At 39.3% G+C, this 22,439-nt stretch overlaps 1 protein-coding gene, 1 non-coding gene and 1 pseudogene across 2 annotated transcripts in view; 2 read left to right on the top strand and 1 right to left on the bottom strand.

The window, feature by feature from the left end:
- The window catches only part of Pak2 (p21 (RAC1) activated kinase 2), an 83,469-nt gene that overhangs the window by 20,840 nt on the left and 40,190 nt on the right, over nucleotides 1–22,439 (top strand). The window contains exon 2 of the mRNA XM_042667539.1: nucleotides 10,339–10,546. Within this exon, the coding sequence (XP_042523473.1) occupies nucleotides 10,360–10,546 (187 nt within the window). The 5' untranslated portion in view covers nucleotides 10,339–10,359. The remainder of the gene's footprint in view (nucleotides 1–10,338; nucleotides 10,547–22,439) is intronic.
- Nucleotides 3,343–3,478, bottom strand: LOC122099986. The gene has a single exon (XR_006146062.1). It is a non-coding gene; the product is annotated as a small nucleolar RNA SNORA48 (small nucleolar RNA).
- Nucleotides 6,474–6,641, top strand: LOC122099847 (annotated as a pseudogene).

The following is a 22,439-nucleotide window of genomic DNA, read 5'->3' on the forward strand; positions in this document are numbered from 1 at the left end:
CCCCTTGAACAGCGCCACTTCCAGTTTTCTGGTGGTTAAGATGAGAGTCTCATGGACTTTCCTGGCCAGGCTTTGAACCGTGATCCTCAGATCTCAGCCTCCTGAATAGCTAGGATTACAGGTGTGAGCCAACGGCACCTGGCCTGTTTGTTTTTAAAAATGATTTGTCCATGGGGCTGGAAAGGTAGTTCAGTGGTAGAGTATTTGCCTTGAATGCATGAGGCCCTGGGTTCAATTCCTCAGCACCACATAAGCAAAAAAAGCCAGAGGTGGCACTGTAGCTCAAGTGGTAGTGCACTAGCCTTGAGCTGAAGAGCTGAAGGACAGTGCCCAGGCTCAGAGTTCAGGCCCCACGACTGAAAAAAGCAAACAAAAATAAATTATCCAGCCAGGTGCAGGTGGCTCATGCCTATAATCCTCAGGAGACTGAGATCTGAGGATCATGGTTCAAAACCAGCCTGGGCAAAACCAGCCTGGGCAGGAAAGTCTGCGAGACTCTTATCTCCAATAAACCACTCAGAAAACTGGAAGTGGCTCTATGGCTCAAGTGGTAGACTGCTCACCTTGAACTGAAGAGCTGAGGATAGTGCTGTGGCCCAGAGTTCAAGCCCCAGGACTGACAAATAAATAAATTATCCAATCTTGTGTTTGAATGTGAGGCATTTTCATTTAATTGATAGTCCTTGATTTTGTATTATATACCTGTTTCCTTTTTATTTGTGCAATTGCTTGATGTTATAGCCATTGTTATCAGTTAAAAATACTTGTTTTTAGTGTATATTGTCATCTTTGTGTGGTTGTTCTATTTGCATTGATAGTTTCATTCCCATAGGTTGGTCTTTTTATTTACTTTTTGTTGTTGTTTATTAGGTTAGAAACTTCTCTTTTTATTAAGACATGTTAATGATACATAGTAACAGTTGAATGTGTTATTTCACTCCATGAATACAACATGCATTAATCAAATGCAACCTCCCTTTTTTTTATCCTCCCCCAAGTCTTCCCAATCCCTTGTAAATAGTGTTCTACTTTCATTCCACTGTTTTTTAGCTTCCACATGAGGACACGCATCACTTCTGTCTCTGTGTCTGGCTTATTTCACTTAATACTTACTTCCACTTGCATCCATCACATAGTGACCTTAGTCTTGCCATTTTTGTCTTGACGTCGGTTTTGTCAGATAAAAGTATAGCTACATCTCCTTGCATTGTTTTGTTTTGAATAAACTAGCATTTTTCATTCTTTCACTTTCACTCTGTGTCTTTACTGGTAAAGTAGGTTTCTTGTAGGCAGGATATTGTTTTGCTTCAGTTTTATCAGACTGAGATATTTCAAAAGATCTTTTCAAGTTCAAATATTCTTTGTTCCATTTGATCTCATCTGTTTTGGGGTGTTTTGAGTTTGATTCTTTTTCAGAATCTCTTTTTACTTTTGTAGCCTATATTCCTAATTATCTGCATTTTCCTGGATTTCTTGTGTTCTTTTATAATCATTCATTTATTTTAGCTAGTACCAGGGTTTGGGCTCAGGATTTTATACTTGCTCAATTTGCTTGTTCAACTAGCACTCTTATCACTTGAGCCATATCTCTACCCTGGCTAATTCAAGATGGAGCCTCAAGGACTTTTCTGCCTAAATTGTCTCCAAATCACAATCCTCTGGATCTCAGCCTTCTGAACAACTGGGATTATAGTGTTGAGACACCTATACAGTTTCTTTTAAATTCTTTAAAAAAAATTATTGTTATTCTAAAGGTTACAGTTACATAAGCCAGATAACAAATACATTTCTTTTTTGAACAATGTCACTCCTTCCCTTTTAAAATTCCTAAGTGTTTCGTTCCTTTTAAATTGATTAGAATATGTTGCTAAAGAGTTCTTCGGAGGCAATCTCTTGAAGGTTTTTTTCCCCCTATATTTCTTGTGTTCCCACATTGAGATTTGCACTCTAATATTAAGATATCTCAGCCAGTTTTATCACTAGCCTTCTTAGTAAAGAGCTTTCTCTATAAGCTACGTCTTGGAGTACCAGTATGTTACACAATGTTGGTTTTGATCTAGCTAGGCACCATAGTGTAACATCCATATGGAGTCGTTGGCTGTGATTAATGATGAGGCATAGTATATACTGTGTCACTGTCTCTGTAGGACACACAGAAGTGGAGACACTGGCAGTTCAGGTAGGCATGGTATTAACAACAGTGGTATGGGATGCTTTCTGTGCAGTAGGTCCTTTGCCTCAACTCATCTTCACTTTAAGGGGCCTTGGAATACTCAGCCTTCCCTCCCTCACCCAAAAAAAAAACCCGGTTTTTGAGGCTTGAAGGACAACACATTGGTATTTGGGTTTTTGCAGATTTTAAAGAGATTGTTAGAGATCTCATTATTAAAATGGAAATGAAAAATGGAAATATCAGTTGTGGGCCTTGAACTCAGGGCGTGAGTGCAATTCCTGATCTTTTTCACTCAAGGCTAGTACTCTACCACTTGAACCACAGTGCCACTTCAGTTTTTTGAGTGGTTAATTGGAGATAAGATTCTTATTGGGATCCTTCCAAGCTGGCTTCGAACCATAATCCTTCAAACCATAATCTCAGCATCCTGAATAGCTAGGATTACAGAAGTGAGCAAGTGGCATCTGGCTGGGTTTTTTGTTTTTGTTGTTGGTTTTGTTTTTTAAGAAAAACTGAATTTTGTTTTTTTTTAACTTTTTAAATATTTTATTGTAAAGATGCTGTACAAAGTTGTTTTTTTTTTTTGGGTCCGGTCATGGGGCCTGAACTCTGGGCCTGGGCGCTGTCCCTCAGCTCTTCAGCTCAAAGCTAGCGCTCTTCCACTTGAGCCACAGCACCACTTCTGGCTTTTTTTTTTTTTTTTTTTTTTGCTTATGTGGTGCTGGGGAATCGAACTCAGGGCCTCAGGCATGCAAGGCAAGCGCTCTACCACTGAGCCACCTTCCCAGCCCTACAAAGTTGTTTTTTGTTTGTTTGTTTTGGTGCTATTTCTGGGTCTTGAACACAGGTCTGGTATTGTCCCAGAGCTTCTTTTGTTCAAGGTTAATGCTCTACCACTTGTGTTACATCTTCACTTCCAGTTTTTTTGTTAGGATTTTTTGTTTGTTTATTTGTTGTTGTTGTTGTTTTTCAAATAAAACATTAGTTTATTTCTGGCCATAGATACACCTTGGGTTCATGAGACATTCAAATCTCAACTGTAACTAAGAATGATGGAACATGAAATGAATGCTTTACAAACCCTAATACAGTATGGTGAAACAAACAAAATAGCTTAGGAAACAGGTTAACTTGGTGGCTATGATACTACCTTTACAAAAAACAGCAATATGTGTGTCCAATGCATGAACCAGGCACAGCCATAGATCAAAACCCATGCTGGGATAAACATGGAATTGTTTTGCCCCTGGCTGATAGAAGATGAGCACCATGAAGGTTGATGTCACTTTGCCCAGAACAGGAACATTTTTGGTAGTTTAATGGAGATAAACAAGCTCATAGACTTTTCTGCCTGGGCTGTCTTGGAACTATGATCCTTCTGTCTCAGCCTCCTGAGTAGCTAGAATTACAGGTATGAGCCACTGGTACCCAGCAAATTTTGATTTTTTAAATCATGTTTTTCTTTTTCATCAGTCATGGAATTTGAACTCAGGAATTAGACACTGTTCCTGAACTCTTTTGCTCAAGGCTAGCACCCTGTCACTTTGAGCCACAGCTCCACTTCTGGTTTTTGAATGGTTAATTGGAGATAATAGTCTCATAAGGACTTTTCTGCCCAGGCTGGCTTTGAAACATGATCCTCAGATCTCAGCCTCCTGAGTAGCTAGAATTACAGGTGGAAGCCACCATCACCCAGCCTACACCATGTCTTTGGTTAGTACATGGTTTGTATGTGGTATACCACTTACCCCACTGGATGACAGTAAATTCAATAATTTTTGCTAGTTTTACCGACTGGTTCTAGAACTACTCACTACTCTTTCATTGCTGCTGTATATTTAGCTACCTCTGGTCTCCTTTAGTAGACAATTGAGGAATTGTTAAGTGTTTGAGTTGTGTCACAGCTAAACAATGGGCCTGTTAGAAGAGTACAGTGTGTTTTGGGCACACTTTTTGTTTCGCCTACTTGTTTTTGTCACTGAAAAGTAGCAAAAAGTGTTTGAACAGATTTGGAGACAGGCTCTATGTATTTGCTCTTTTTTCCATGAAATATTTTTGAATAATGGAACAAATGATAAGCTCTCTTCTTAAGTATCTTATTATGAATTGTTTTGTATATGTTTCTGACTATATTAGATATATGTGAAGAACCTTATTAGAGAGCCCCATTTGGCTCTTCAGGGCCATTTATATTGTTAGAAACAGCTCAGAAAAAAATCTGCTCTATAGAAGAGGCAGAAGACTAAGGTTATCTAAATTACCTGCAAGGGTAAAACTGAAATCTTTCTGGAGATATTTTTAATATAGGACAGCTTATATGTTTGCTTAATAAAATGTTATTTAATGCATTAACTAATAAAGAACAATTTTAGCTTGGCATTGGTGGCTTACGCCTGTAATTCTAGCTGCTCAGGACACTTGGATCTCAGGACCATAGTTCAAAGCCAGCTGGGCAGGAAAATCCATGACCCTTATCTCTAATGAACCACCAGAAAATCAGAAGTGGAATTGTGGCTCAAAGTGGTAGAGTGCTAGTTAAGCAGAAAAGCTTAGGGACAGTGCCCAGGCCCTGAGTTCAAGCCCCCTAGGACTGACAAAAACAAAACAGGATTTTCTTTGAGGACAGGAATCAGTCAATGTTACTAACAACACACAGTTGTTTGAAATAATGTACAGTTGTAATTCAGTGCCAAAGAATGGTCTAGCATACTGATAGTAATAGAGAAAAGAGCATGAGATTAAGACTTGTTTGGAAACTTCACTTCTGGGCTTAGTAGTTAGATCTGTGTACAGACTTTAAGCAAATCACTTACTTTTTGGTGGGGCTAGTTCTTTTACATACCAGAGGAATTCTAATCTTTTAAATTTTGTACTACTGGACTTATTTTGGACTTATTTTCCTGTGTAAGTTCAGAAGATGTAAGGGATCATTTTGGGCAAGAATGATTGTATACGTTGAAAATCATTTGACGTATTTTATTTGGGAGTTGAAAGATTTGGTTGAGTAGATAAACAAATGGAAAACAATTAGAAATGGATACACATACACATGCATACACATGTGATTCAGGCCAGGAAAGTCTTTGGTGTACATGAACATAGGATTTGTTTGGCTATTTGCGTGATATCAGATTGACTCAGTAGCTAAATGTCCCTAAATGCAATTCATACTCAGCTTTTAGGTATTAGACAGGTACTGAGGGAGATGAAGCCAGGGAGAGTGATAACATAAGTTGTTTTTAAGTCAACTTTTTCTGTGATAACTAAAGTATAGTCAACCAATTCCAATTTCTTTTTTCTTTTCTTTTCTATTTATTTATTTATTTTTTTGTCAGTCATGAGGCCTGAACTCTGGGCCTGGGCACTGTCCCTCAGCTCTTCAGCTCAAGGCTAGCACCCTACCACTTGAACTGCAGTGCCACTTCTGGCTTTTTCTGCTTATGTGGTGTTGAGGAATTGAACCCAGGGCCTCATGAATGCAAGGCAAGCACTCTACCACTTAGTCATCTTCCCAGCTCCTCCAGTTTCTTTTTCTAACAATATATGAAATACATAGAAACTTGTGACTAAGCTCTTGGCATCTACATTCATTCCAAGGTTCAGAGCCAGCCCAGGGAGAAAAGTCTGTAAGGTTCTTAATCTCCAATAAACTGTCAAAAATTCAGAAGTAGAGCTTCTTTTATAAGCTTCTGTATGAATATATTTTCTAATTCTAGTGTGTGTGTGCTTGAGAATAAAAATTGTAGGTCATTTTGGTAGCTGTATATTTAGCTTTTGAAGAAGATACTGTTTCCTGTGGGTAGGTGGGAAGTTCTGGGACTTGAACTCAGGACCTTGTTGCTGTCTCTAAGCTTTTTTTGTTCAAGACTAGCATTCTACCACTTACCACAGTTTCACTTCCTGGCTTTTTAGTGGTTAATCGGAAATAGGAGTCTCACGGCCTTTTCTGCCCTGGCTGGCTTTGAACTATGATCCTCAGATTGTATCCTTGTAAGTAATTAGGAATAGAGACATGAGCCACTGATGTCTGGCTCTTAATTCATTATTTTTAATGCACTTTATTTGGGGGTCATTTTAGGCTTACAAACCACAAATATAGTAAATAGAGTTTTCTTTCTCCTTGTCAGCCAGTTTTTCTGATAGTATCATAATTTATAACCCTGATATTTATATATAAACAGAGAAACTGCCAATCTAGGGTGCCACATTGCATTTAGTCATATTAAATCTATAACTCTCGGTCTTCCTGATTTTCATGTTTTTGTCAGTTTTGAGGTGTGAATTAGAAATTGTAGAGTGTATTACTTCTCAGCTTTTTGGCTATGATCAAGTGTAGAGTTCCCCTTGTTTTTTGTTTGTCTGATAATTAAGTTTGGATTGTAGAATTGTGAGGAGAATGCCACAGGTGTTTCTCATCACATTGTGTTAGGGAGTAACTGATATTAACTTACTCCCCTAAAAAGTTAACTGTGGTCACTTGGTTAATGCTGTATTTGCCATGAAGTTTTTTGTTTTTTTCCTTCCTTTTCATCTTTTGGAAATGAGTCACTTAAGTCCAGCCTACATTCCAGAGGGGAGAGGAAATCAAGCTCAAATTCCTAGAGGGAGCTGTGTCTACATATAACAATCTGGAATTCTGGAGTAAAGATTTGTTTCCTTACCGTCCCCATTTATTTATTTGTTTACTTGTATTTGTACAGAATTACATGTATTTTGTCATTTGATTATACTGTTAATTTTTTCATTTGAATCATTCTAACATTGGTCTTTGGAAACACTTTCTGTGTCTCTTTAACATGCCCTTATCCATTTAAAGTATTGCCTTATCTTCTGATGCTGCAAGATACTCTATTACTCACTTTCTCTCCCCTGTGTGGGGCCTATAACCAGCCATTTCTCCAAGAATCCATGAGGCACATTTAAGTTATTTGCCTCAGGTCACACATTTAAGTGATAGAACTAAGATTCCAACCAAAGCAGTCCCATTCCAGAACACATACTGCTACCATAAAATTAGATTTTTTTTTCAGTTAAAGGTGTAACTGGGAGTTTCTAGTCATATTCTGTCTATAATTGAACCCTAAAGATATGTTTTGTATGAACTTCCATTGAGTAATCATTATGCTCTGACTTTAGCTTTGATTGTTTTGCTCTTTTTTTTTTGAATTTTTCATTAGTTTATTTTTAGGGTTGGCATCAAACCCAGGTCCTCACACATAATAAGCACATTTTTTTTACCAGTAAGGTATACACCTGGTCCTCCCTGATTTATGCTGATTTTTTAGAATCACGCTTCTGAAAATAGTAAATTAAAACCTAGTTAAGCCCCACAGATAGTTGTTATTCTATAAATGTATATAAAAATACTCAAATTTTGTTAGAGATTCTGTTTTGTGACAGGATCATACTGTGTGCCTCAGGAATGGCTTTAAAATCCTCCTGCCGGGCTGGGAAGGTGGCTCAGTGGTAGAGCGCTTGTCTTGCATGCATGAGGCCCTGGGTTCGATTCCTCAGCACCACATAATCAGGAAAAAAAAAAAGCTGGAAGTGGCACTGTGGCTCAAGTGGTAGAGCACTAGCCTTGAGCTGAAGAGCTGAGGGACAGCGCCCAGGCCTAGAGTTCAGGCCCCACGACCAGACCAAAAAAACAAACAAACAAAAAAAATAAAATCCTCCTGCCTTGTAGTACTGAAACTACAGACATGTGCCACCATACCCTGGCTGTTATCTGATTCTTAATTTACTATAGAGCCTCAATGGAGGAACTAAAATCTGAACATTGTAACTGGTGATTAAGAAAGTGAACACAGGAGACTGAGATCAGAGGATGTCAGTTCAAAACTAGTCCAAGCAGAAAAGTACATAGAACTCTGACTCCAGTTAACCAGCAAAATGTCCAACTAGAAGGTGGGGCAGAGCACCAGCTGTGAGCAAGAAAGCTGAGTGGGCATGAAGCCCTGAGTTCAAGCCATATTAGGCCTCACCCCACCCACCTAAAAAAAAGAAAAGAGGAAAAGATAAAAGTGAGATGCTCTTGGATTAATCTGTGTTCTTTAATGTTATGATCATACTAAACATCCATCCTGTCCATTTTATTAAATAATCTTTGCAAGTTGAAGTTAAGTTTTATCTATCTTCTGTCCCTGTGGGTTATTCACACACTAGTATCAGGTCACACCTAGGAATAACCAGTTGCATCCTGTTTGTATGACCCCAAAACAAAACCAGACTTACCTGATAAAAGCAGCTGGTTTTGAAGTCATTTGGAGCATGTCTTGGGTGCTGCCTTTGGTTTCAGCCTTTTTTATTTCTATTTTTATTTTTGCTTCGGTAGTTTTAGCCACATGCAGGTCAAGGCCTTTTTTATTACTTTTTCCTAGGTCTTCTCCAGGTAATTACCCTCACCACCAGAAATGTGGGGTTTTTGTTTGTTTCTCTCCTTTTTTTCTCTCACTCTTCCTCTTTGGTGGGCTGAGAAATAATTATTTTGACAGATAAAGTATGCCAAAGTAGTGCACTAGCACAGTCCTTTGCCAAGGAAAATAACATCTTAAAGATTTGGAGTAGAAGAGTAATCTCTTCAGCTCTCCATTCTTCTCAAATTTATCTTTTTCTTCAGGTACTAGCATTTAATTGAATTAAATAAATTTATTTTTAATTTTCCCTAAGTACTGTTGGGCTTTCTTTTTATTGTACATAAACAAAGATTTGCTAACTTAAAACAATATTATTCAAGATTCAGTTGCCAATTAAAATATTGTTTAATGGGGGTGATATGTTGCTTCCTAACATATACATTTTTTATAGAACTTATCTGAGTTAGGAGTCCTTTACTACTGATTTAAGTGTGTATGAGCTACTTATTAAAAAGAAATATGTCAGTATATAAAAAAGGCTACAGTTTCCACTGGATGACCTAACTGCATGGGCAGGGTATTACGATGTGAAAGAATAATCTTGGGGTTACAGCCATACTACCAGCCCAGCCCATCATTCATACATACATTCCTTATATTTTTCCTTACTTAATTTTGTCAGTGTATACAGATTGATGAAGCTTGATATGACTTTCTGAGGGATTTAAGAAACTGAGGCAGATTTTTAAAGAAACCAAATACTATGTCAGTGGTTTGTTCTTTTTGAAACGTTTACTTGATGGCTAAGTTGTAATCCATCACAAGGCTTGTTGGTTGGTAGCTTTGAAGTCCAAACATCCAAGATGGGTCTTCCAGAGATACCTCATGGTTGGTTGATTAGGTCATATTCTTCCTCTTTGGAATTTTCTCCCTCTTTTTCTTCTCTTTTTTTGTTACCCTCTCCTCTCTCTTTTCTGGTATGACGATTTGAAGGTGCTCTACTACTTAAACCATCACTCTTTTCTTGACTCCATGTTGTCTGACTTTTGGAACAGTCTCAGATTGATTGATTAAATTGCTTTGTTTTTCAGACATTCCATATCTAATTATTTATTGAATGTTAGAGCTGAGATTATTTCCATTTAAAAAAGATGTTTGTTACATCTTTTTCTTTTTCTTTTTTTGGCCGGTCGTGGGCCTGAACTCTGGGCCTGGGCACTGTCCCTCAGCTCTTCAGCTTAAGGCTAGCACTCTACCATGGAGCCACTTCTGTTTTTTTCTGCTTCTTTTTTTTTTTTTTTTTTGTCGGTCATGGGGTTTGACCTCTGGGCTTGGGCACTGTCTCTCAGCTCTTCAGCTCAAGGCGAACTCAGCTCTACGGCTTGAGCTACAGCGCCACTTCCGGTTTTCTGGTGGTTTATTGGAGATAGGACTCTCATGGTCTTTCCTACCTGGGCTGGCTTTGAACTGAGATCCTCAGATTTCAGCCTCTTGAGTAGCTAAGATTACAGGCGTGAGCCACCAGCACCAGCACAGGCTGTTTTTTTCTGCTTATGTAGTGCTGATGAATCAAACCCAGGGCCTCATGCAGGCAAGGCGAATACTCTATCACTGAGCCACCTTCCCAGCCACTTGTTATATCTTTTATCAGTTTTTTTATTGCCCAATTTTTCTATTGTAACTGTAAGTAGATACCTTTTACCTTTTCTAATTAGGAGTTGTATGGCAAGGTAGTTATTGCTGTATTCTGCTTGTTCATATTATTTTTTTGCCTTGTTATTAATTATGACTTTAAAAAATCTATTTCAGGCCTTTTCATAATTCTGAATCATGTCTGATAACGGAGAACTGGAAGACAAGCCTCCAGCACCACCTGTGCGGATGAGCAGTACCATTTTTAGCACTGGAGGCAAAGATCCTTTATCAGCCAATCACAGTTTGAAACCTTTGCCCTCTGTTCCAGAGGAAAAAAAGCCCAGGAATAAAATCATCTCCATCTTCTCCAGCACTGAGAAAGGTAACTAGCCATTGTGATTTCAAGAGTCTTGGTGTTGGTTCAATAACATGTTTACCATTGGTTTATTATATGTTACTCATTTTTGTATCTTCTACAATGACAATAATAAAATAAAGAGATCCAAGAAAACACTTGATACTGATAGACATGATGAAAAGGAATAATTTTGTTGGGCATGGTGGCACAGGCGTGTAGTCTCATATACTTGGGAGGTTAAAGCAGGAGGATTGCTTGAGCCTATGAGTTCAGGTCTTGAACTCTAGGCCTGGGCACAACTCTTTAGCTCAAGGCTAGCTCCCTACCACTTGAGCCACAGCACCATGTCCTGCTTTTTCTGCTTATGTGGTGCTGATGAATCAAACCCAGGGCCTCAGGCATGCAAGGCAAACACTCCACCACTGAGTCACCTTCTCAGCCCCAGCAAGACTTCTCTTAAGACAAAACAAAAACAAAAATACTAGTTTATTTTTTGTTATGCTTTCTTAGACAAGGTCTTACTATGTAGAACAGACTGGCCTTGAACCAAGCATTCTGCTGCCCTAGCCTCTTTAGTGCTAGAAGTAAAGGCATGTACCACTAGCCCGGCAAGACTAGTTTTTTGTTTTGTTTTGTTTTGCTTTGCTTTCTTTTTTATTTTCTTAATCCTCATCGTAATTTGTGTGTATATGTGCGTGTGGTACTGGTGTTTATACACAGGACCTTGTGTTTGCTAGGTAGATGCTCTACCACTTGAGCCATACCACCAGCCCAGCCCATCAATCATACCTTCCTTACATTGTTCCTTTCTTTCTTCCTTCCCTTCCATTCCCTTCCCTTCTCTTCCCTTCCGGGAAGTTCTTTTCTTCTCTTTCTCTTACCTCTCTTCCCTCTCTTCCCTCCTCCCTTCCCCTCTCCCATCTCCTTTTTCCCATCCCATCCCCCCTCCCTTCTAGTACCCTCTTCCCTCCCCCTTCCCCTCCTTGAGGCTTGAACTCAGGGGCCTTGTGCTTGCTCAGCAGTATGGGTGCCACACTCCCCTGGCTGACATCCCTGAAGCTATGGAATTAAGGAATTATGGAATTAAGATTTTTCTGATGTTTTTAGTGGTAATGCTAGTTATTTTTTGTTTTGTTTTGTTTTATCCTACAGTGCCTTCAGAAGGATCTGAGGCAGTCTCAGTATCAACATACCAATTTGTCTTTAGCAAAACATATCTAATCAACATACCAATGTGTCTTCAGCAAAACATGTCTAATACATGTCTATTTTCAGTCTCAACACTATCGACATTTAAAGGCCAAATAATTTGTAATTGTAGCAGTCTGTCCCTATGTATTATAAGGATGTTGAGCAGCATTTCTACCTTTACCTATAGATGTCAATAGCAACTCCCCCAGTTGTAACAACCAAAAGTATTCCCAGACATTTCTACCCCCTGGGGGTAAACAAAATTACTTCCAGTTAAGAACCACTGATGAGCTGGGTGCTGGTGTCTCACATGTAATTCTAGCTATTCAAGAGGCTTGAGATCTGAGGATCACAATTTGAAACCAGCCCAAACAGGACAGTCCCTGAAACTCTTATCCCCAATTAACCATCAGCAAGCCAGAAGTGTAGTGGTAGAGCATTAGCCTTGAGCACAAAAGCTCAAGGGCAGAACCCAAGCAGGCTGTGAGTTCAAGCTCTATCACACACACACACAAAAGCTCAAGGGCAGAACCCAAGCAGGCTGTGAGTTCAAGCTCCATCATCCGCCCTCCCTCCCCCCACGGAATCATTGACTTTGTTACACACACACACACACACACACACACAAAAGCTCAAGGGCAGAACCCAAGCAGGCTGTGAGTTCAAGCTCCATCTCACACACACACACACACACACACACACACACACACACACACACACACACACACACACACACGGAATCACTGACTTTGTTACACACACACACACAAAAGCTCAAGGGCAGAACCCAAGCAGGCTGTGAGTTCAAGCTCCATCACACACACACAGACACACACACACACACACACACACACACACACACACGGAATCACTGACTTTGTTACACAAAGTGTAGGATGGGGGCCATAAAGATGCTGGGCAGGTGGCTCAGTGGTAGAGTGCTTGCCTTGCATGCATGAGGCCCTGGGTTCAATTCCCCAGCACCACATAAAGAAAAAAAAAGCCAGAAGTGGCGCTGTGGCTCAAGTGGTAGAGCGCTAGCCTTGAGCTGAAGAGCTGAGGGACAGTGCTTAGGCCCAGAGTTCAGGCCCCACGACCGGAACCCCCCCCTCCCCCCCCAAAAAAAAAAAAATTCTAGTATAAATTGAAATTGCTATATTTGTTTGTCATATTTTAGGTAGGAATTTTTTTTTTTTCCAGGGCTGAGGACCAAACCCAGGGCCTTGCATGTGCCGGGTGGGCACCCTTCCGCTGGGCTAAACCCCCAGCCCCCTAGATAGGAACTTTTGAGTTTTAGAATTGAGATATAAGATATTATATATCTTATATATAAGATATTATATATCTTATTATATGTCTATAAGATATTATAGACACTGATGGATTTTAGAATAAGAGTAAGGGGTTTGTGTCAGCTGCCAATAGCTCATGCGTATATTCCTTGCTACTCTGGAGGCTGCAATCTGAGGATCATAGTTGGGAGTCAGCCGGAACAGATAAATCCTAGAATTTCTTGTCTTCAGTTAACCAGTAAAAAGCTGGAAACAGAGGTATGCCTCAAGTGGTAGGGTGCCAGCTATGAGCATAAAAGCCAACAGCAAGAGGCCTGGCAAGTCTTAGTACTGGCATACACAAAAGAATAAGAGAGTTGTTTAATCACATTAAGCATGATAATGTGACTTTTTTGTTCTTGTTCTGGTACTGGGTCTTAAACTCAGAGCCTGGGTCTTAAACTCAAGGCTGGCATTCTACCCCTTGGGCCATACTTCCACCCCCAACTTTTTGAAGTTTAGTTTCTTGGACTTTCTTGCTTAGGCTGGCCTTGAACCACAGTCCTCAGATCTCAGCTACTTAGGGTAGTTAGGATTAGAAGAACCTGGCAAAATGAAATTTTCTTATAAGTGGTAATTGATACAAGCAAAAATAAAGATAAATCTTCTATATGCAGAGGTAAACCCAAGTTGAAGAACAGTGTTTTGTACATAGTAATAATATTCATTTAGTTTGAAATTCTTAATATACATTCAATAAAAAGTTAACAATATACTTTTAAAAGAATTTAACTATATTTAGTTAATTTAATTAATTTAATTATGGATAATAGTTCCTAATACTTTGAGAATTTAGATTTACACATAGGAGATAATCTTTGTAAAGTTAAAACCCTATTCATTTATTGTCAGTTACTTATTTCTAATTTTGCTTTTATTAAGATTTCATAGGTTAAGCCAGGTGCCGATGGCTCACACCTGTAATCTAGCTACTCAGGAGGCTGATATCTGAGGATTGCAGTTCAAAGCCTGCCTGAGCAAGAAAGTCTGTGAGAGTCTTTATCTTCAATTAACTACCAGAAATCCAGAGGTGGCACTATGGCTTAAGTGGTAGTATGCTTGATTTAAGCTGAAGAGCTCAAGGACAGCGGGCTCAGGTCCAGAGTTCAAGCCCATGATTGACCCAAAAAAAAAAAATTTCATAGGTTACATAGTGAGACCCAATCTTAAAAACCAAAACAAAAGTTTCATGTAATGACTTGGAGTTGCTGCATGAAGGCACTAAGTTTGATCCCCAGCAATGAAAGTTGTAGGTGAAAGTATTTTTTTCCTCCCCCTTCCTTTTTTCTTGTCCTTTCTCTTTCCTTAGACTTTTTATACATGGGCTTGCTTCAAACTTCCATCCTCACAAGTCTGAGCTTTCAGAGACTATGAGTGTGAGTGTGTGTGTGTGTGTGTGTGTGTGTGTGTGTGTTGATACTGGGATTAGAACTCAGGCTTTGCACTCTTGCTTAGCTTTTCCACTCATGACTGGCATACCACCACTTGATATATCTCCAGTCTAGCTTCTTTGCTGATTAATTGAAGATAGACTTTTGAGGACTTTTCTGCCTGGGCCAGCTTCAAACTGAGATCCTCCTAGTCTCCTCTCAGACTTCCAGGTGTCTGAGTAGCTAGGATTATAAACATGAGCCACTGGTGTCTAGCTGAAAGTATGTTCTTAAGGTTTACTTTGAAGCTGTTCAAGTGTGTATTCAGCTTGATTGAGGAGTTTTTTGTTTTTGTTTTTGTTTTGTTGGTCGAGGGGCCTGAACTCTGGGCCTGGGCACTTTCCTCAGCTCTTCAGCTCAAAGCTAGCACTCTAATAACTTGAGTCACAGCACCACGTCCAGCTTTTTCTGCTTATGTGGTGCTGAGGAGTCAAGCCCAGGGCCTCATGCAAACAAGGCAAGCACTCTACCACTGAGCCACCTTCCCAGCCCTGGAGAGTTTTTTTGTTTTTGTTTTTAAAGTACTTAAATTGCATTAGGTAAAGGAAAAAGGAAAAGATGATGATTGACCAAATCTTCATCTTCCATAGTAGTCTGTATATTTCTGTATATTTAAAGTAGAAAATAAAAGAAGACAGTAAAAACATAGAATTTTAACTTGTGAAAGTTAAAATAATAGTACAAGTATGGAGGCTAGTACCAAAGGAAAGTACTCAAGGAATCAAGGTTTCCATACTTATTGCTCCTACTGGGGAGCTGAAACCTCTGTTATAACAATTCAGTAGTCAGAATTGAAGTAGAACCTTATGTGTGTACATTCATGCTCATGTGAAGACAGAACTCACCTAATGTTGTTATCCCATTGATCACATTGGTGTTTGCCTCTAAGCCTTCCCGTCCTTGCCCTGCATCCTTCTTTCATCAACATTTCTTCAATAGTATTCTACCTGGAATGCTGTTTATTTCTCTTTAGTTTTATCCTAATTGTTTTTCATCTTTGAACATTCCTTCTAGATTTTGTTCTGTTTTCCTGGAGTGCTGAGGGTCAAGCTGAGGGTCTTGCACATGCTAGATCAGCATTTTGTCACTGAGTCATAGCCCCAGCCCAAAAGGTTCTTTTCTAATGTGGTGCTAGGGACCAAACCATGAATGCTAACCATAAGCATTACATCACTGATCCATCCCCCCCGACACCCCCTTGTTCTTTTACATATTGGGATTTGGTATCAAAGAAGAAGGCTACAGTATGTATTCAATATACCTTGCACAGAGGTCTCAAAGGGAAAGAAGTGCTTTTTTTTTGGTCATGGGGTTTGAACTCAGGGCCTGGGCACTGTCCCTGAGCTTCACTCAAGGCTAGCACTCCACCACTGAGCCACAGCACCACTTCTGGATTTCTGGTGGTTAATTGGAGGTAAGAGTTTCATGGCCTTTCCTGCCTGGGCTGGCTTCAAACTGAGATCCTCAGATCTCAGCCTCCTGAGTAGCTAGAATTACAGGCATGAGCCATTGGCACCCATCAACTTTTTAGGGACAAATGTGGTGGTTCATACGTGTAATGCCAGCTACTTGGGAGGTGGAGATGGGAAAGATCAGGCTTCAGGACCAGCCTGGGCAAAACATTAGTGAGAGTCCAGCTCAGTCAATACACCAGAAATAGTAAATAGTGCACGTCTGTGATCCCAGTTTTAAGGAAGACATAAGTAGGGGAATCACACTCTGAGGCTAGCACTGGGTAAGGCCCTACCTGAAAAATGACTAAAAAGAGAAAAGGTCTGGAGCCACAGCTCAAGTGGTAAAGCACTTGGCTAGCAAACACAAGACTCTTTTCAAAGTTCAGTACCATGGGAACTAAAAACCAACAAGATTATGTTTTCAGGGTAGAGAATGTGGCTTAGTGGTAGAGTGCTTGCCTTGCATGCATGGGGCCCTGGGTTCAATTCCTCAGCACCACATAATCAGAAAAGGCCAGAAGTGGTGCTGTGGCTCAAGTGGTAGAGCCTTAGCCTTGAGCTGAAGAGCTGAGGGACAGCGCTTAGGCCCAGAGTTCAGACCCCCACAACAAAAGAAAAAAAAAAGAAAAAGCTCAGGTACAGTGCCCAGGCCCTGAGTTCAAGTGGCATCCAGGACTGGCAATAAAAGTCTCTGGCACTGGAAGAAAAAAAAACACAAACCACTAAAAGAAAGTCTTTAAAGTATCTTCATTAATTTGCTCATTTCTTGCTCTGACTGAAAACATTAAGAACATTAGAAATACATTTCTATAAAAATTTGATATATGATATATATATTTATGGATATGCAATATTTCAATATTTATATGTATAATGTGTAATGGACAAGTTCGGCAGATAAGTATATCATCTTAAACATTTGTCATTTCTTTGTGTTGGGAACAATTAATGTCTTTGCTTCTAGCTGTTTTGAAATATAAATTGTTAACTATAGTCAGTTACCCTACTCTGCTTTAGAATACTAGAAAATTTTCCTCCTAACTGTAATTTTGCACTTCTTGTTTTGTGTGTGTATGTGTGTCTGTGTTGTTTTTTTATTTTTTGTCAGTCATGGGGCTTGAACTGGGAGCCTGGACACTGTCCCTCAGCTCTTCAGCTCCAAGGCTAGCACTCCACCACTTGAGCCACAGCGCCACTTCTGGCTTTTTTTGTTTATGTGGTGCTGAGGAATCAAACCCAGGGCAAGCACTCTACCACTGAGCCACCTTCCCAACCAATTTTGTACTTCTTAATTACCTCTGCTCATACCCTTCCCAGTCTCTGGTAACTGCTACTTTTTATCTGTGAGATCAGATTTTTATCTTCTACATGAGTTAGAACATACAGTGTTTGTCTTTCTGTACCTGATTTATTTCTCTTAGACCTATTCATGCCATAGGTGACAGGACTTCATTCTTTTTATTCGGTATCGTGTATATATTTACATCATTTCTTTATTCATTTATCTGTTGGTAGATGCTTTGATTATTTAGTATTTCTTGGCTGTTGTGATTAGAACTACAGTAAACATGTGAGTACAAATTTGTCTTCAACTTACAGATTTCATTTTCTTAAAATATCTACCCAGTAGTGGGATTGCTGAGTATTTTAATTTTTTGAGGCTCCTCCATAATATAACTTATTGTAATTTTACTACAATGACTGTAATAATATACATACATTTCTACCAACAGTATATAAGAGTTCAGCTTTCTTTCCAATATTCACTATTTTTTGACATTTTGTTAGGAGTCATCATTAAGATTTGGTATCTTAACTGTTTTGGATTTGCATTTCTCAGGTATGTATATGTCTTTTTTTTGGATGGGGGGTCCAGTCGTGGGGCCTGAACTCTGGGCCTGAGCGCTGCCCCTCAGCTCTTCAGATCAAGGCTAGCGCTCTACCACTTGAGCCATAACACCACTTCCGGCTTTTTTTTTTCTGCTTATGTGGTGCTGAGGAATTGAACCCAGGGCCTCAGGCATGCAAGGCAAGCGCTCTACCACTCAGCCACCTTCCCAACCTAGTCTTATATTGAGAAATGTCTATTTAGATCATTTGTCCATTTTTTAAATTGGATTATGTGGTTTTTTTTAACTGTTGAGTTCCTTTGTATATTCTCAGTATTAATACCTTAGATGAGCAGTTCAAACTTTCTCCCATGATACAGGTTTTTTCCTCATTCTGTTTTTTGTTGTTGTTGTTTTTCTGGTTGTTTTTGTGGTATAGATTTTTTAGTTTGCTATAATCCCATAAAATTGTTATCTTTTATGACAACTTTACTGAGTAATTCTTTTTTTGGCTTGCCTGGTATGGGTTGTGCATGTAAGTCATCAGAGGTAACAGTGATAAGCAAAAAGATGGTGTTCCTGCCCTGGACACTATTTAAAAATTATGCTGTGAAAGCTGGGCATGATGGGTCATGCCTGTGTAATCCTAGCTACTCCGGAGGATGAGATCTGAGGATCATGGTTCAAAGCCAGCTGGGGCAGGAAAGTCAGTGAGGCTCTTATCTCCAATTAAGCCACTCAGAAAACAGGAAGTGGCACTATGGCTCCAGTACAGCTTTAGCCATGAGCTGAATAGCAGAGGGACAACACCCAGACCCAGAGTTCAAGTCCCACAACCAACAAAAACAATAACAAAAACAATGCTGCTAATATATCATTATAAATTTTGAAAAGCAGCACAGTTAATGTAAGTCTCTGATCTGGAGCATTTGGAAAAGCTTCCTAAGGAAATGAAAATAGAGCTGATAACTAAAGGATAAGCAAATAAAGTTTAGAAGTATGTTCTGCCTACAAAAGAGCTTGTTTCAGTGACCCAGCCCCAGGAGGAGTTATAGAACATTAATTCAGATGAGAGCAGTCCAATATGATTTAGTACCAAAGGACTGTGAGAATTAGGGGCAGGTGAGTATGATGTTCATGGGAAACTACAACAGAGAAGCTGAAGAGATTGGCAGAAATCAGGCAGGTCACAAAGGACCTTGTATTCTATGCTGTAGAACTCAGGTTTGTATCTCGTTTCCTGGGGAGCCATTACAGAATCTAAACAGGAATGTGTAGGTCATCTTTCTGTTTTAGGTAGCAGAGAATGATAGCTGTATATAAGATAGATTTGGAACTAGTGATGTAGCTCAAGTGATAGAGCACTAAATTTGAGCATAAAAAAGGAAAATAAGTTTGTTGGTGGCCTAAGACTCTAGTTAGGAAACTGGCAGTAGTTCCCAATGAGAAATGGCTTAGCTAATTTGATAATTTACTAATAAAAATGTCCATGAACTATTGTCATTAGTTATTTTTCTAAGATCTATTCAAATGACTATGTTGAATTGTGTAGTGCTTATTAAGTAATGCAGTTTTCATATCCAATTATTCAGTTGACATGCACTTTTACAAAGATGTGCACTTAGTTACAAAGATGATAAACTTAGATCTGTAAATATCCTTTCTTGTTCAAAAAAAATCTAAACTAGCCCATACTTCACCTGTTTTAGAGGACATCCTTCAGTGTAATGGAACAAATCTAGTTCACCCATTTTAAAGTCAAAAGAACAAGGGGATATAATCACTAATTGTTAGACCTCAAGTAGAGAGAAAAGTGTTCCTTTTTAAAAAATAATGGATTTTCTTACTTGTAGCTAGCTCAAATGTGGCCTAAAAGAATAGTCCCAAAGGATGTAATAGTATCCTCCTTAGGATTTTTTAAAATATATATATATATATTTTTTTTTTTTTTTTTTAATAGGCCCTAGGGCTTGTACTCAGAGCCTGCGCATTGTCCCTGAGCTCTTTTGCTCAAGGTTTGTGCTCTACCACTTTGAGCCGCAGCTCCATTTTGATTTTTCTGGCAGTTAATTGGAGATAAGTGTCTCACAGACTTTCCTGCCCAGGCTAGCTTTGAACCATGATCCTCAGTTCTCAGCCACCTGAGTAGCTAGGATTAAAGGTGTGAGCTACTGATGCCTGGCCTTCTTAGAATTCTTTAGTGTCTTTTTGTCAGCATGCAGTGATAAACAGAAATGGCACATTGATTTATTGTATAAAACACGAACATTTCCTCTCTGAAGCTAAAGTGTGCACTACAATTATTTTTGTTACCTCTTGGCTTCTAAAGTTATGCAACCAGCTTATGAAGCAGGATCCTCCCAGCACACTGTTCAGTTTGAGGCTTGGTTTAGCATGTTTGTTTCAAATACTGTCTCTAATATCCCTTTCCCTTCCAGCTGGGACTACTGTAGGGAGTACTTGTGAAAAACAAATGGAGGGCTGGGAATGTGGCTTAGTGGTAGAGTGTTTGCCTAACAGGCATGAAGCCCTGGGTTCGATTCCTCAGTACCACATAAACGGAAAAAACTGGAAGTGGCACTGTGGCTCTAGTGGTAGAGTGCTAGTCTTGAGCAAAAAAAGCTCAGGGACAGTGCTCAGCCCTGAGTTCGAGCCCCAGGACTGACACAAACAAACAAAAAAAAAAAACAGGGACTTGGTCTGTCTTGTTCACTACTGAATATATAACACTTTGAACAGTGCCTGGGCACAGAAGATACTTAAAAAAAAAGAAAAAGAAATGGAATTAAATAGATTTGTTTGTTTGTTTGTTTTTTTGGGTCAGGTCATGGGGCCTGAACTCTGGGCCTGGGCGCTGTCCCTTAGCTCTTCAGCTCAAGGCTAGCACTCTACCACTTGAGCCACAGCGCCACTTCCGGATTTTTTCTTTTTGCTTATGTAGTGCTGAGGAATCTAACCCAGGGCCTCTGGCATGCAAGGCATGCGCTCTACCACTGAGCCACCTTCCCACCCCAAATAGATTTTTTTTTTAATATTACATCACTTCACTTTTTTTTTCTTTTTTCTTTTTTTTTGTGGGGAGGGAAAGAGTTGATAGTTTGTTTCACACTGTAGCACAAAGTGGTCTCAATCCTCCTGCCTCAATCTCCTGATGTTTACTACTATACCGGCTTTTGAGGGGAGTAATGGAGGTTTAAGACTATCTCAGGTTTAATTATTTTCTTGTTTTTGTGAAACTTTTTATTTTTATCCCTAATTTGTTAAACTTTACTTCTGACTAGATTTGCTCTATGTATTAGAAAATGTAGCCTTCAGTGCTAACTAGGATTCATAGCTGGAGCTAGATTGATTCACAGGGTGTTAAATCTGGCCTAGCTCAGATACCATCTCAGTTGATCAGGAATGTGCAGTGGGACTGATGTGGCTTGACTTAGATGCCCACTTGGGAGATCTGTGATCAAGGTCATGTAAGAAAGTAGCATTTCCTTCAATGACATGCATAGAAAAAGGGTAAAGGAAGCTTCCAGGAATAGAATTCAAACCAGAATTTTTAATTTTTTTAAATTAATATACATTGATTATACAAAAGGGTTTCACTATGACATTTCCACACATCCTAAGTGGGATGAGATAGAATTTTGGTGTGGTTTTTATTTGCATTTTCTTTATGTATAAAGATTTTGAACATGTCTTCATGTGTCTGTTAGCCATTAGTATTTCTTCTGAGAACTGTCTGTCCAGTTTTCTGTACATTTATTAATTGGATTTTTTTTTTTTTTTTTTTTTTTTTTTTTTTGCTGTTTGAGTTTTTGAGCTCTTTGTATATTCTGAGTATTAATCCTCTATCTGTTGAATAGCTGCAAAGATTTTCTCCCATTCTGTGGGCTCTCTCGGTTCTGGTAATTGTTTCTTTGGCTGAAACTTTGATGCAGTCCCATTTGTCAATTCTTGTTCTTGTTTTCTGGACAATTGGAGTCCTGGCCAGAAAATATTTATCTATAACTCTTGAGTGTTTTCCCTATGTTTTCCTTTAGTAGATTTAAGCTTCAGGTCTGTCTTTGAGTTCTTTGATCTATTTGGAGGTAATTATTGTCCAGGGTGAGAAATTTGAGTCTTATGTCCAGTCTCCTGCAACTGGATAACCAGTTTTCCCAGCACTATTTGTTGAAGAGGCTATTTCTTTCTCTAGTATTTTTTTTTTTTTTTTTTGGTCCGGTCGTGGGGCCTGAACTCTGGGCCTGGGCACTGTCCCTCAGCTCTTCAGCTCAAGGCTAGCGCTCTACCACTTGAGCCACAGCGCCACTTCTGGATTTTTTCTTTTTGCTTATGTGGTGCTGAGGAATCAAACCCAGGACCTCAGGCATGCAAGGCAAGTGCTCTACTGCTCTACCACTGAGCCACCTTCCCAGCCCCTCTAGTATTTTATTGTATTTTAATTTACTTGGTTGTCAAACATTAGGTGGCTGTGTGGTTTTATTCCTGTGTTTACCTTCCTTGACTTATTTATATATATATATATATATATATTTATTTTTATTTTTATTTATTTATTTTTTTGTTGGTCGTGGGGCTTGAACTCTGGGCTTGGGCGCTATCCCTCAGCTTTTCAGCTCAAGGCAAGCACTCTGCCCCTTGAGCCACAGTGCCACTTCTGGTTTTCTAGTGCTTTATTGGAGATAAGA

This window comes from Dipodomys spectabilis, unplaced genomic scaffold (genome assembly GCF_019054845.1).
Source record: "Dipodomys spectabilis isolate Male_0828 unplaced genomic scaffold, ASM1905484v1 ptg000017l, whole genome shotgun sequence".
In the NCBI taxonomy this organism is placed as follows: domain Eukaryota; kingdom Metazoa; phylum Chordata; class Mammalia; order Rodentia; family Heteromyidae; genus Dipodomys; species Dipodomys spectabilis.